General features: G+C 53.4%; 2 protein-coding genes across 8 annotated transcripts in view; both read right to left on the reverse strand.

Annotated features, from left to right (window-relative positions):
* LOC111529929 (free fatty acid receptor 3) overlaps positions 1-3,016 on the reverse strand; it is a 3,641-nt gene extending 625 nt beyond the window's left edge. The window contains exons 1-2 of one of the 2 annotated variants that reach the window (XM_023196952.2): positions 1,517-3,016; positions 5-1,290 (exon numbers count right to left, since the gene is read on the reverse strand). In XM_023196952.2, the coding sequence (XP_023052720.1) occupies positions 239-1,279 (1,041 nt within the window). In that variant the 5' untranslated portion in view covers positions 1,280-1,290; positions 1,517-3,016 and the 3' untranslated portion in view covers positions 5-238. Of the gene's footprint in view, positions 1-4 lie in introns of both variants that reach the window. The other variant, XM_026448761.1, reaches the window with a different exon arrangement.
* Positions 3,017-6,276: 3,260 nt separating this feature from the next.
* Positions 6,277-11,624, reverse strand: FFAR1 (free fatty acid receptor 1). Of its 6 annotated transcripts, none has more exons than XM_023196962.2 (3): positions 10,564-11,624; positions 9,312-9,829; positions 6,277-8,954 (listed from the first exon to the last, which is right to left on the reverse strand). In XM_023196962.2, the coding sequence occupies exon 3, from the start codon at positions 8,570-8,572 to the stop codon at positions 7,670-7,672; it is 903 nt and encodes a 300-aa protein (XP_023052730.1). In that variant the 5' UTR covers positions 8,573-8,954; positions 9,312-9,829; positions 10,564-11,624; the 3' UTR covers positions 6,277-7,669. The 6 variants fall into 6 exon arrangements, with proteins under 6 accessions (XP_023052730.1, XP_023052727.1, XP_023052731.1 ...); XM_023196959.2 differs by having other exon boundaries at positions 9,312-9,934; XM_023196963.2 differs by having other exon boundaries at positions 9,312-9,360; positions 9,732-11,624.
* Positions 11,625-12,578: the final 954 nt, after the last annotated feature.

A 12,578-nucleotide genomic window follows, 5' to 3' on the forward strand; every position in this document is an offset into this window, starting at 1 on the left:
GAACCTCATTGTTCTCCAGAGCAGCCTCTCACCCTGACCCCTTCCCATGGTGTGTGGGTGGATGGGGATGGAGGTGAGATAGAGAGCTGGGCTTTAGTGCGCACACCCTTAGGAAGGCTAGATGTCTATTCTGCCCCCAAGCCCCATCGGGCCCCAGCTCACCACTCCAAGTCCCTGGCGTGAGCGAGAAAGTGCCCTGAGGATGACATGCCAGCTACACCCTCCTGCCGCAGAGGACCTAGCTTTTAGCACAGGCCACCTGGCCACCAGTTCCAGAGCCCGGTGAGTGTTCACTGCTCTTTCTTTCAGCTGGACGGTCCTCTCTCCGCTCCTCCCCTCCCTTCTGCTCATTCAGCTCCACGCTGCCCTCCTGCTGCCACTGGCCCCAGAGCCCACACAGCCTCCTCAGCAGCTCATGAAAGTCGGCTTGGAATCTGGAGGAGGAGAAGTAGTAGACAAAGGGGTCGACACAGGAGTTCAGGGTGCTGAGAAGCATCACGTAGGTCCTCCATGCCGGGCTTACACCGCAGATATAGCCCACAACGTGGGACATGTTGTAGGGCCCAAAGCAGACAAGGAAGTTGAGCAGTGTGGCTGCCACCAGCCCCGCCACCCTCCTCTGCCGGCGGTGGCTGCCCCCTCTGCCGAGGATCCACACCAGGCGGCTGTAGCAGTAGCTGGTAATGATCAGGGGGACCACAAAGAGGACCATGGCCATCTCTAGCCGTACGGGCAGGAGGAAGGCTAGCTGGTCCTTCCGGAACTCCAGGTAGCAGGTCCCATTGGTGTCCTGGCTGTGGGAGGTGTCCCCCGAGAATTCCACGATGTAGACCACGCTGCAGTGAGCAGAGGCCAGCAGCCAGCAGGCCACACTCACCAGACCCGCCTGTCCCAGCCTCGGCCGGGTCTTGTACCATAGTGGGTGGGCCACGCTCAGGAAGCGCTCAACACTCACAGCTGCCAGGAAGAGGGCGGTGAGATAGAAGGTGGTGAAGAAGATGAATCCGGAGAGAGGGCAGAGGATGAAGGGCAGGGGCCAGCGCATGCCACTGGCCGCCTCCACCATGCGGAAGGGCAGGAACAGCAGCAGGAGCAGGTCGGAGGCGGTCAGGTTGAGCAGGAGCACGTCCACAGCCACCGGGCAGCGCCGCAGCTTGCCCACAAAGACCACCAGGGCCAGCAGGTTGAGGGGGAGCCCCACCAGGAAAGTGAGGAGGTACACCGAGAAGACGAACCAGTGATTGCCAGAGAAATAGGACTGGTCGGGGCCTGCACCCATGGTGGTGGCCACTGGTGAGAGAGACATGGAGTTGATGGTGGGGGGCCTTCCTGCCTCTGGCCAGCACCATCTCACCCAAAAGGGCACGTGGTCACCATGCCCACCCCTCTTGTCTCCAGGTGCTTTCCAGGCGGGGTCAGCCTGCCTGTCTTCCTAAGCATGCCCTGTCCCCTGTCTCTTCCCCAGCGGAGAAGCACCAAGATGCTCCTCCACCCAGCCCCTCGGACCCAGGCTCACCTGCTTCTTTGAGACCCAAATGCTCCGCCGCACAGCACCTTGCTGTCTCTCCAGACCTAGTGCAGTTGGCTATTTATCTGGCAGAACTGATAAAGACCTGGCCGTGCCCATGACGTCACTCACTGTTGAGCAGTGGCACAAAGATGCCTTGAGCTCCGTTGCCAGGGCTGGTCAGTATGCAAAAAGGGGAGAAAATTCCACAACTGCGTGCCTCCCTTCTCATGCAGCCTCAGCTGGGATGCTCTAAACAGGCCCCAGTCAACGTCTTCCCCTCCCCTCTTCTCCACTTGAATTTTGTCTGCTTCTCTAGAATGGCACTTATCCAATTTGCCTTGTAAGGGCAGGAAGTGTGATGCAATGACAGAGAGCGAGCTCCGTGAGGTCTGTTCCTTTCCGACTTTGTGATTTGGGGGAAATGACTTAAATTCTCCATGTCTCTGCTTTCTCCCCTACAGAACAGAGCTCGTCATAGTAGTCATCTCATAGATCAATGCATTAACACATGCAAATTAAAACAATATGTAGGTAGATTAAAAGATTACTAATACATGTTGAGTGCTTTGACAGAAGCCTGGCACGTGGTGGTGAGTGGGCAGCTGATGCCAGCTGCTATTTTCTCTGTCACTGGTTCAGGATTATCTCTGGGGTGACAATAATAATAATAATAGCAGTGGTGGCGATGATGACAGCAGCTGCCTTTTTGTGGGCACATAATCCGTAGCAGACACTTTGCTTCTAGAGCAACGCTTTTATGTCATATCCTTGTCCCTCACCATGGTGAAGTCACTTGTTCCAGGTGATACAGCTTGTGAAATGTCACCACCAGGGTTCAAACCCAAGTGCTGTCCAGTTTCACGGGTGATCTCTTAGTTCATTTAAACAATCATGGGGCACGATGAGATATGATTTCACATCCACTAGAATGGCCACAAGCAAAAAGTCAGACAATGCCTATGGTTGGCGAGAATGTGGAGAAACAGGGGCCTCATTTGCTGCTTGTGAGAATAATGGGAGGTGGTGCCCCCGCTTTGGAAAGCAGGTGGCAGTTGCTTAAAAAGTTAAACATAAATTCACCATGCGATCCAACAATTCCACCATAGGTATTTACTTAAGAGAAGTGGAAACTCAGGTCCAATTAAAGACTCAGTCCTAAATGTTCCCAGCAGTGTTGGTCATAGTCGCCAACAGTGGAAATGTCACCTGGCAGCCCATCAGCTGGTGAGTGAATTTAAAAAAGTGGCACATCCATATACTGGAGTTCTATTTGGCAATAAAAAGTAATGAGCTACCCATATACACCACAGCCTTATGCTGAGTGAAACAAGCCAGACATAGAACACCATATATTGTCAGATTTCATTTATATGATATGTCCAGAATAGGCAAAGTTATAGAGTCAGAAAGTAGATTCGTGGTTGTCTAGGGGATGGAGGTAGAAATGAAAATTAAGTTGGTTTTTTCCTTTTTTTTTTTTTGATACAGGGTCTTGTTCTGTCACCCAGGCTGGAATGCGATGGTGCGATCTTGGCTCACTGCAACCTCTGCCTCCCAGGTTCAAGAGATTCTCATGCCTCAGCCTCCCAGGGAGCTAGGATTACAGGTGTCCACCACCATGTCTAGGTAATTTTTATATTTTTAGTAGAGATGAGGTTTCGCCATGTTGGCCAGGCTGGTCTCGAACTCCTGACCTCAGGTGATCCACCCGCCCCAGCCTCCCAAAGTGCTGAGATTATAGGCGTGAGCCACCCTGCCTGGCCCAAGATTAAATTTAAATGAACATGAAGGATTTTACTAGGGTCATGAAAATGTTCTAAAACTAGCTGATGGTAATGGACCCACACCTCAGTAAATTTACTAAAAATCATTGAATTGTACACTTAACATTGGTGAATTTGATGATATGTACATAATATCTCAATTAAGCTGTTACAAGGGCAGCAGTAGGCTGGGTACGGCAGCTCAGGTCTGTAATTTTAGCACTTTGGCAGGCTGAGGTGGGAGGATTGCTTGACAACAGGTTGTCTGAGACCAGCCTGGGAAACATAGGGAGACCCTGTGTCCACAGGAAAAAAACAAAAACAAAAGAAAAAAATAAGAAAGAAAGAAAAAAGAAATTAGCTGGGTGTAGCGGCATGTGCCTGTGGTCCCAGCTACTTGGGAAGCTGAAGTGGAAGAATCGTTGGAGCCCAGGAATTCAAGGCTGCAGTGAGCCATGATTGTGTCACTGCACTCCAGCCTGAGCAAGAGTGAGACCCTGTCTAAAAAAAAAAAAAACCCGCAGTCGTGAACGAAAAGTTTTTGCTGTCATGCTGTTTACATTACATTTGGTGGTGAGGGCTTGGGGGATGTAGAGGAAGGATCATGAAGACATGGATACTGAAAAGGCAAAGAGCCACTAGAGGGAACACTGAGGTGAGGGAGTCATGGGTACACAGGCTTGGCCGGCCTGCTGGGTTTGGTGATAGGAGGTTTGGGTCTCACAGGAGTGAGAGGCGCCTGAGGTGGATCTCACTGAGTCTCCTGGTCCCAGGGAGGCACTGGATTTGCCCTAAGTGGGAGGAGGCAGGAGGAACTGGGAGAAGCAGCCCAGTACGCAGCAGGGGCTGTGGAGCAGGAGCCAAAGTGAGTGGGTCCTGGCGCCCCGCGGTGCGGGAGGAGGCACTGGGGCTCCCTGGGGTGGAGTTTGGGTTTTACTGAAATTCCCTGGTGTCGTCACTGCACAGGGGCCGGGCTTGTTTCTGGCTTCCAAAAGAAGTTACTTAATTTCTCTGGCCTGTTTCCATATTGATAAAACAGATGTAGAACTTTCTTTGGAAGGCCAGTAGAGGCATTCATTCATTCATTGAGCAAACATTTACTGAGCACCTACTGTATGCCCGTCTCTCTTCCGGGTGCTGGGGGTATATCATCAGTTACAAGAACAATCTTGGATGCATAGACATTTCAGTCCAAACAGAGCTCATTTGTAGAAATTGGTGCGTGCACACCAGCTGGTGGCTGCCATTTGTTGTGCTCCAATACATCATCATGTGCACGGCATTGCTGTCATTTAGAGCAGGTGCCCAGGTGTCTATTTCCTTCACAGCCACAGCCACTCCCCTCTGCCCTCCCTCTCATGGATTTGGGATGCCATCCTTTGCAAAATGGACCACAAATACAGGGTTAACTTCCACACACCCAGGTTTCCCAAATGTCCCCCGGCCCTTGGGGGTCCCGCTTAGAAGGATCACATCCTACTTTTACCCTGTCCTTGCTGTAGGGCCTCAGGCAACTTTCTTCATCCTGTTTCAGGATTGCAGCTACCTGGTGCAGCACCTTTGTGCAAATTGGGTGCTCCCTTTCCAGAGGAGCCCACCCCACACCAAGTGCTGCCTAAGGAGTGGCTGGTGCATTTCTTCAAATTAGAACACAATACTCCTTCCCTTGATGTAAGCAAGACAGGCATGTGGCTTGCTGAACAAAGCACAGGCTAGAATTTAGTCAGTGTTTGCCCCTCTGCCCAGTACCCTCATGTAGTGAACACCCACCCATCTGCACAGAAGTCGCATGACTAAACCACAAGATTGTGTGAAGCTGAAGTGAGACAACACTCATTGCAGACACTCAGCATGGCACCCATCACGTATTACAGACTATATAGTTGACATTTGAATAGCACAGGTTTGAATGTGCAGGTCCACTTACTTGTGGATTTTTTTTCAATAAATATATTGGAAACATTTTCAGAGATTTGCAACAATTTGAAAAAAACTTACAGAGGAACCACAAGACTAGACATATATTTTAAAAATTAAGCAAAAGTTAGGTATGTCACGAATGAAAAAAAATATATGTAGGTACTAGTCTATCTTATCATTTACTGCCACAAAATGGATGCAAAGCTTTTTGTTTGTTTGTTTTTGTTTTTGTTTTTGTTTTTGAGACAGGATTTGGCTCTATTGCCCAGGCTAGAGTTCAATGACATAATCTCGACTCACTACAGTGGCATGATCTCGGCTCACTGCAACCTCCGCCTCCCAGGCTCAAAGCATCCTCCCACCTCAACCTCCCAAGTAGGCATACACCACCATGCCCAGGTAATTTTTTTGTATTTTTGGTAAAGACAGGGTTTCGCCATGTTGCCCAGGTTGGGCAAATCTCTTAAAGAATGTTAAAATTGGCCGGGTACCATGGCTCACGCCTGTAATCCCAGCACTTTGGGAGGCCGAAGTGGGTGGGTCAACTGAGGTCAGGATTTCGAGACAAGACTGGCCAACATGGCAAAACCCCATCTTTACTTAAAATACAAAAAATTAGCCAGGTGTGGTGATGGGTGCCTGTAATACCAGCTACTTGGGAGACTGAGGCAGGAGAATTGCTTGAAGCCGGGAGGCAGAGGTTGCAGTGAGCCGAGATCACACCATTGTACTCCAGCCTGGGAGACAGAGCAAGACTCTGTCTACAAAAAAAAAAAGAAAGAAAGTTAAAATTTATCAAAAATATACGCACACAAACAAAAACTCTACTTGGTGCCATTTGAAGTCAAGAGAAATGCAAGTAAACATAAAGATGTGCAGTATTAAGTCGTAAGTACATATTTACTGTAGATATACTATACTCCTGTAATAATTTCGTAGCCACCTCCTGTGCTGTCTCCGTGAGCTCAGCTGTTGAGTATCTGCTTAAAACACCACGTGAAGCTAATCGTCTCCTGGTGAGCAGTTCTCGCCAGCACATTGTGCATAGAAGTAAAAAGTGATGTCTCGTAGTTATTGCGTATTTTTCACCACGTTTAGTGCAATACCGTAAACTCTGAATAACCCCCTGGGCCTCATATGCGGGGCTGCTAGTGATGCCAGCCTGCTTCCAAGAAGCAAAGAAAAGTTACAATATTACAAAAAAAGGTTGAACTGCTTGATATCTACCATAGATTGAGATCTGCAGCTGTGGTTACTGCTGCTTCAGACAGACACTTTCTCTTATAAACAGACAGCATAAACTTACGGTATGGATAAATACAGCACAGTGCTGTGAAGGTATTTTCTCTTTCTAATGTTTTCAGTAACATGTACTTTAGCTTACTTTCTTGTAAGAATACAGCACATAATACATATAACATACAAAATATGTCTTTTTTCTTTTTTTCCGAGAGACAGGGTCTTGCTCTGTCACTCAGGCTGGAGTGCAGTGGTGCGATCATGGCTTATTGCAGCCTCGATCCTGGGCTCAAGCGATCCTCCCACCTCAGCCTCCTGAGTAGCTGGGACTACAGGCACGCACAACCACGCCCAGCTAATTATTTTTATTTTTATTATTTGTAGAGGTGGGGGGTCTCACTATTTTGCCCAGGCTGGTCTTGAACTCCTGGCTTCAAGCAGTCTTCCCGCCTCAGCCTCCTAAAGTGCTGGGATTACAGGCATAAGCCACTGTGTCTGGCTTCAAATTGTCTTACTCAATTGTTTATATACTGAGTAAAGCTTTTGGTCAAGAATAGGCTATTAGTAGTTGAACTTTGGGGGGAGTCAAAGTTATGCACAGATTTTTCCACTGCATGGGGGTTCGGCACCCCATCCCCACGTTGTTCAAGAGTCAACTGCGTGGCCTCTGCCCATCACTGCGGGACCTTGCCTTTTCCCTCCCCGGCTGAAACATCTTTTCCCGCCAGCCTCCGTTCCCAGCTCCAAGGCTGCCCCCTTGCGAGTTTCACATGGTATAACAGTGTCATTATCCTGCCTCCTGCCTCCTCTCCTACTCCGAAATCAAATGTTCTCACCCGGGAACTGATTTCAGAGTAGCGTGTCCTCAAGTGCATCACCGGAGTGACTCCTGTGGGTCAGAAACAGATTGCCTCCTCCTTCCCGTAAGTACAAGGCCTCTGCTCGCGGCCCACTGAAGACAGGCAGGTGAGGACGTGCAGAGGGGAGAGACAGACAGACGAGCAAAGGGGCCGACGTGTGCAGGGACAAGCTTACCTCCCCCTGCCGCCTTGCTTTGACTCCGTGCTCCTCTCTTGACTGAGGTGCTGCCCTCAGCAGGCGCCGCTCTCCGCTTGAGTGGCTCCAGGGAGGCCTCCGGGCCAGGCTGCCCTGCAGTTCCTCCGAAGCAGCCCTCCGCAGGGGCCTGGAGAAGCAGCCAGGCCCTCCTGCCTCATGCTCCTTCCTCCGAGCGGTGGCGTTACTTCTGGGACGTGCTCCCTTGCGTTCTTGCCGCACACACTGTCTTCAGGCCAGGACCCCTTCCCAAGTAACCGGTCACCAGCGGGTTGAGCACCACACTCCAGGCGCCCGTGATGAGCCCCAGCTTCCGCCAGGAGCCTCCCAGATTGGGTTGCAGGAAGCTGGCCACGTTGGAGGCGTTGTAGGGTCCTAGGCAGAGCAGCAGCGTGAGGAGGGCCCCGCCGGCTACCCAGGCGGCCCTCAGCTTCCGCCTGTGCGTCAGGCCGGAGTGGGCCAGTGCCCGGAGGCAGCCCACGTAGCAGAAGGCTGTGATGGCCAAGGGCAGGAAAAAAAGCAGGAGAGAGAGGCTGAAGCGGGCCGGGCCGGCAGAGGCTGGGTCCCAGGCCTCCAGGCAGACAGGAGAGCCGTTGACCGGTGTGTTGATGCCCAGGGAGGTGTTGCTGTGGTCCAGCCAGCCTCCCGGAGCCTCCAACCCAAAGACCAGACCCAGGTGACACAGGACGAGGGCCCAGATGGCCGCGCACACCCCCCAGGAATAGCACGGCCTCCGGAAGGCTTGGTAGCCCAAGGGGAAGGCTGCTCCCAGGTAGCGGCCTGCACTCAGGGCGGCCAGGAAGCCCCCCCCAGCATACAGTGGAGCAAAGTGGGCCACCCCGAAGACGGGGCAGAGCGAGGCCGGCAGAGGCCAGGCCCCGGAGGCCAACGCCTCCACCGCCTTCAGGGGCAGGGAGACTGTCAGCAACAGGTCGGAGCAGCCCAGGTTCAGGGCGTAGACCAGGCTGGGGGTGAGACGGAGCCGGGCGTGGGCCCTCGCGCCTCGGATGGCCAGGACATTGAGCGGGAAGCCCAGCACAAAGGCGGCCACATAGAAGGCGAAGGAGAGCTGCGGGGGCAGGTCCATGGGGCCACTGTCCTGGCCTGCAGGACTCCTGTGTGCAGCTGGCTCCCTGGTCTCAGATCTTGGGGCCCCTGAGAGAAGGGGCTCCTGGGATCACTCGCGGGTTCCAGCCCTGCCTGGAGGATTAGAATTCGCCTGATGGGATCACCGAGGAAACAGAGGCCCACAGAGGAAGGCAGCAGCCAGGGAGCCCGAGAGCCTGGATGAGAAGCCAGGACCTGTGACCCCTAGTCCTGTGCTTTCTCTCCACCATATCACTTCTCAAAACCAGGGAAGCTCCTGCAGTGTCACAGGAGATAGGATGTGGCACAGATGTCCAAGCCGACTCCCCCAGGGTGCATGGCTGGGTGGTGCAGAGGAAGAAGGCTTCTCGATTTCTGAGACTCTGTGGGGAGAAGAGGTGGAGAGAATTCAGAACAGGGCTGGGCCCCACAGCCTGAGCCTTCCCTGGGAATGGGAGTTTGACTCCTGAGCCCACTGCCCTGCCCGGTTCCCTGGCAAAGCAAGAGCTGCTCCCCGACAGTGGAAAGCCAGCGGGGCAGCAGGGAGGAGAAGGGTGTGGATGAGGTGAGGGTATGGCCAGGGGCAGGAAAAGGGGGTCCCCCAGGGAGAGCCCAAGGGTCAGCTGGGCCCCTTCCATGTCACAGTTGAGCTTAGCAGTTCTCAGGGGCCACCTGGGCAGGGGTCTGGAGGTCTGGGGAACAGTTAGGTGAAGAGAGGAACCACAGAGAGAGGGACCCACCTCCTGGCGCTGCCAGATGTCTCTGAGGCTCAGCAGTCCCCTCAGCGGGCTGATGGAAGATGCCCGGGATGAGCAGTGAGCCGGAAGGGGAGGAGGGCAGGTGGCAGGGCCATTAGCCTGAGGTTCTAGCAGCTTGGGTGAGCAGCTAATGGGGCATCCCGGCTGGAGGTGAGGCCACGCCAGAGGAGGTGAGGGGCTGGGAAGATGCTGGAACACAGAGGGCCCAGGGAGGAATCGGGGTCCTGTCTGGGTAGGGGCCGGGTGTGTAGCCAGTGCTTTGCAACAGCAGGGCTCGGGGGCTCGGCCACAAGCCAGTGCTAGTCCCTCCCCAGCCCTCCTGCTTGTTTATGCCTGCGCTGGGGCCAGATCTTCTCCACCCTCGATGCACCCCTGGGCAGGCCCCGGGTCTCACTGGCTCACCTCTGACAACACAGGGTGCCCCGTGACCGCAGCCATGAAGCCATCTCCACGTGGCAGTGGGTGTGTGGGATAAGGAGTGACCACACCCAGGTGCGGCTCTGCACAGGTTGTGGGCTTGTTTTAGTTTTTGCAAGGAGGGGCCCCTCTATTCTCCCTCTCCTTCCCCTCTAGTTGCATGGTGGTGGCTTCTGACCTTTCCAGCGCTGGAGGAAGGAGCAAGAGGAGGAAGGCAAGGGATGGGGGCAGCCTCTGCTGGCTGGCACTGGAGGACCCAGGTTGTGGCCCCCACTTTGCCTGTCAAGGGGTGGCGCAGATGTCCAAGCTGACTCCCCCCAGGGTGCATGGCTGGGGACATTGTGGGGCAGGGCACTCCCTGAGGCACAAGGAATGTGGCACTGGCCGGCTGCTTAGCTTCCTTCTCTCAGCCCTGGGAATCCTCCCAGCCTTTCGTGTTTCCCATTCGGGTCACCTGAGTCTCCCAGGAGGACCTAAGGAAGATTTCTAACCTCGCTGGATGCTTCCTCAGGTGTGCCCACGCCTGCTGGTGAGCAGCCAGCTCTGCTCTGTGATTCTGTCTCTGTCTCTCACTGTGCCAGTGTCTGTCTGTCTGTCTGTTTCCTGCCTCAGAATGACAACACAGCCTCTCCACATCAGTTTTCTCAGGCGTGTGTGGGTCACCTGACCACTCTGCCCCTTCCGAATTCCAGGTCTCCCATCATAAACCTCTGTGTGGCCTCCTGGCAGCTCCAGTCACCAGGCTTCAGGGGAAACAGCAAGGAGGTCTCAGCCTATCACTAACTCCCTCAAAGACACCATCTCACTGCTTTCATACCTTGGAGTCACTAAATTGGTCCATGCTCTCCTTTTTCTCGAGAGCCGCGCATGGGGTGCAGCACCCGCTGTGAGCAGAGAACCGGCCTCCTACTGTTCAGTCTGTTGTTGGGAACTGAGAAATGGACAAAACCGAGGAAGAATCCAAAGCAGTGTCATTTCCCCTCCTATAGCAAAAGTGAAGCCCCGGGGAGCTGTTGGGTTTTCCAGATCTTCTCTGCTTTGGCCCCACCCACCTGGCGTCTGGATCTTTGCCCAAAGTCACCTCCTCCAAGGGCCTTCCCGGGTGCCTCAGTCACACTGATCCCTCCCGTGAATCTCACTTTTGTTGTCTTTCCTCAGTGCGACATTGTCTTGGCTGGCTCCTGAGCTAGAATGGCGGCCTCCTGAGGGCAAAGGCTTTGGTCTGCTTTGTCTACTGCATGTTGCACAGCAGGTGTTTGGGAACCTAAATGCACAATCCATTATCTGGACCCTGGGAGGACGGTGAGAGCTGGGGTTGCGGAGGGCGGCTTGCGTCTGGAGTCCTGGCCCCCCAGCTTCCTGGGCACCTGCTCTTCATGCTTCAGCAATGTCTACTGATGGCTACATCTCATGGTCAATCAGCCATGTAGTAGGTTTATGTCAGCAGCTGTGCTGAGGGACAGGGTGGGAAGGGGAAGACGCTCGATGGTTGCCAGGGAGCCTGAGCCAGGCCCTTCAGGCTTAGGACTGCCTCAGCTGCTCCAGGGGATCTTGCCTTAAAAACCCTTCGCAGCCCTAAACTAGAGATCCGCAAGGTTGGTCCTATGCCTTATCTTTTTGGTGCCCTAATAACTGGCTCTGTACTGGGTGCATTTCCAGGTGCTCAGTGTCTGTGTGCCGCGTGAATGAAGGAAGGGTTGAATGACACCAGACCTCATTTTGGGCACAGACACCCCAACGCCCTCCCTGTCTCATTTAAACAGTTTTTGTTGTTGTTGTTGTTGTTGTTTTGAGACGGATTCTTGCTCTGTCACCCAGGCTGGAGTGCAGTGGTGTGATCTCAGCTCATCGCAACTGCCGCCTCCTGGGTTCAAGTGATTCTCCTGCCTCAGCCTCCCAAGTAGCTGAGATTACAGGTGTGAACCACCATGCCCGGCTAATTTTTGTATTTTTGGTAGAGACAAGATTATACCATGTTGGCTAAGCTGGTCTTGAGCTCCTGATCTCAGGTGATCCGCCTACCCCGGCCTCCCAGAGTGCTGGGATTACAGGCGTGATCCACCACGCCTGGCCTTTAAACAGTTCTTAAAGTCTCACCTGCCTCCAGAAAAGTGAATGGTGCTCACGAGAAATCAAACCAGGGACAAAGTGGATTGATGGGGAGATCAAGGCCTCCCTGCACCATAATTCCTAGAGTTACCATCCAGGTGCTGAGCAGAGATGGGAGGGAAAGGAGGATGGGAAAGGAAGGTGGCAGTTTGGGGAAACCTGCCACGTGCCAGGAGCCGATCTCCCTGATGGTCAGATAATCACACCCCTGCCCTCTAAGGAGAATGGGCCCCTTTGCAGAAGCTGGTGAAGGGGTGGAGAAAGATCAAACCTGAGAAGCGAGAGGGGAGCTGGGGCACCTAACTGGAAAGTCTGAATCAGTGAAGAGAATTAGGGAACAGGTGCAGAGGACCTTGAACGACAGAAAAGCTGTGAGGTTTCTCAGGATGGCTGGTCTTCAGGACTTTCTCTGGCAGCTATGGGTTGTGCAAGAACTGGGTAGCGTCACTTTTGGGAAGAGCCGTTTTGAACTGGCTTCCCCTTTTCACATTCTTCGAGAAATGCAAATAAAGGACGGGGGTTTGTTTTCTGGGGGACTTTCAGCTTCTATGCTGGGTCTCAGTGTGGCTCCAGCATACATAAGACGATGCCTCACTTCCTATCGTGGGCCACCTGTGTGGTAGGCAGTGGTCTCTCCCTCTCCACTTTACAGATGGAGAAAACGAGGCCCAGGCAAGCTGGTGAACGCTGCCAAGATCACCGGGCTAGTTAAGCCAAAGAATC

This window comes from Piliocolobus tephrosceles, chromosome 21 (genome assembly GCF_002776525.5).
Source record: "Piliocolobus tephrosceles isolate RC106 chromosome 21, ASM277652v3, whole genome shotgun sequence".
NCBI lineage: Eukaryota > Metazoa > Chordata > Mammalia > Primates > Cercopithecidae > Piliocolobus > Piliocolobus tephrosceles.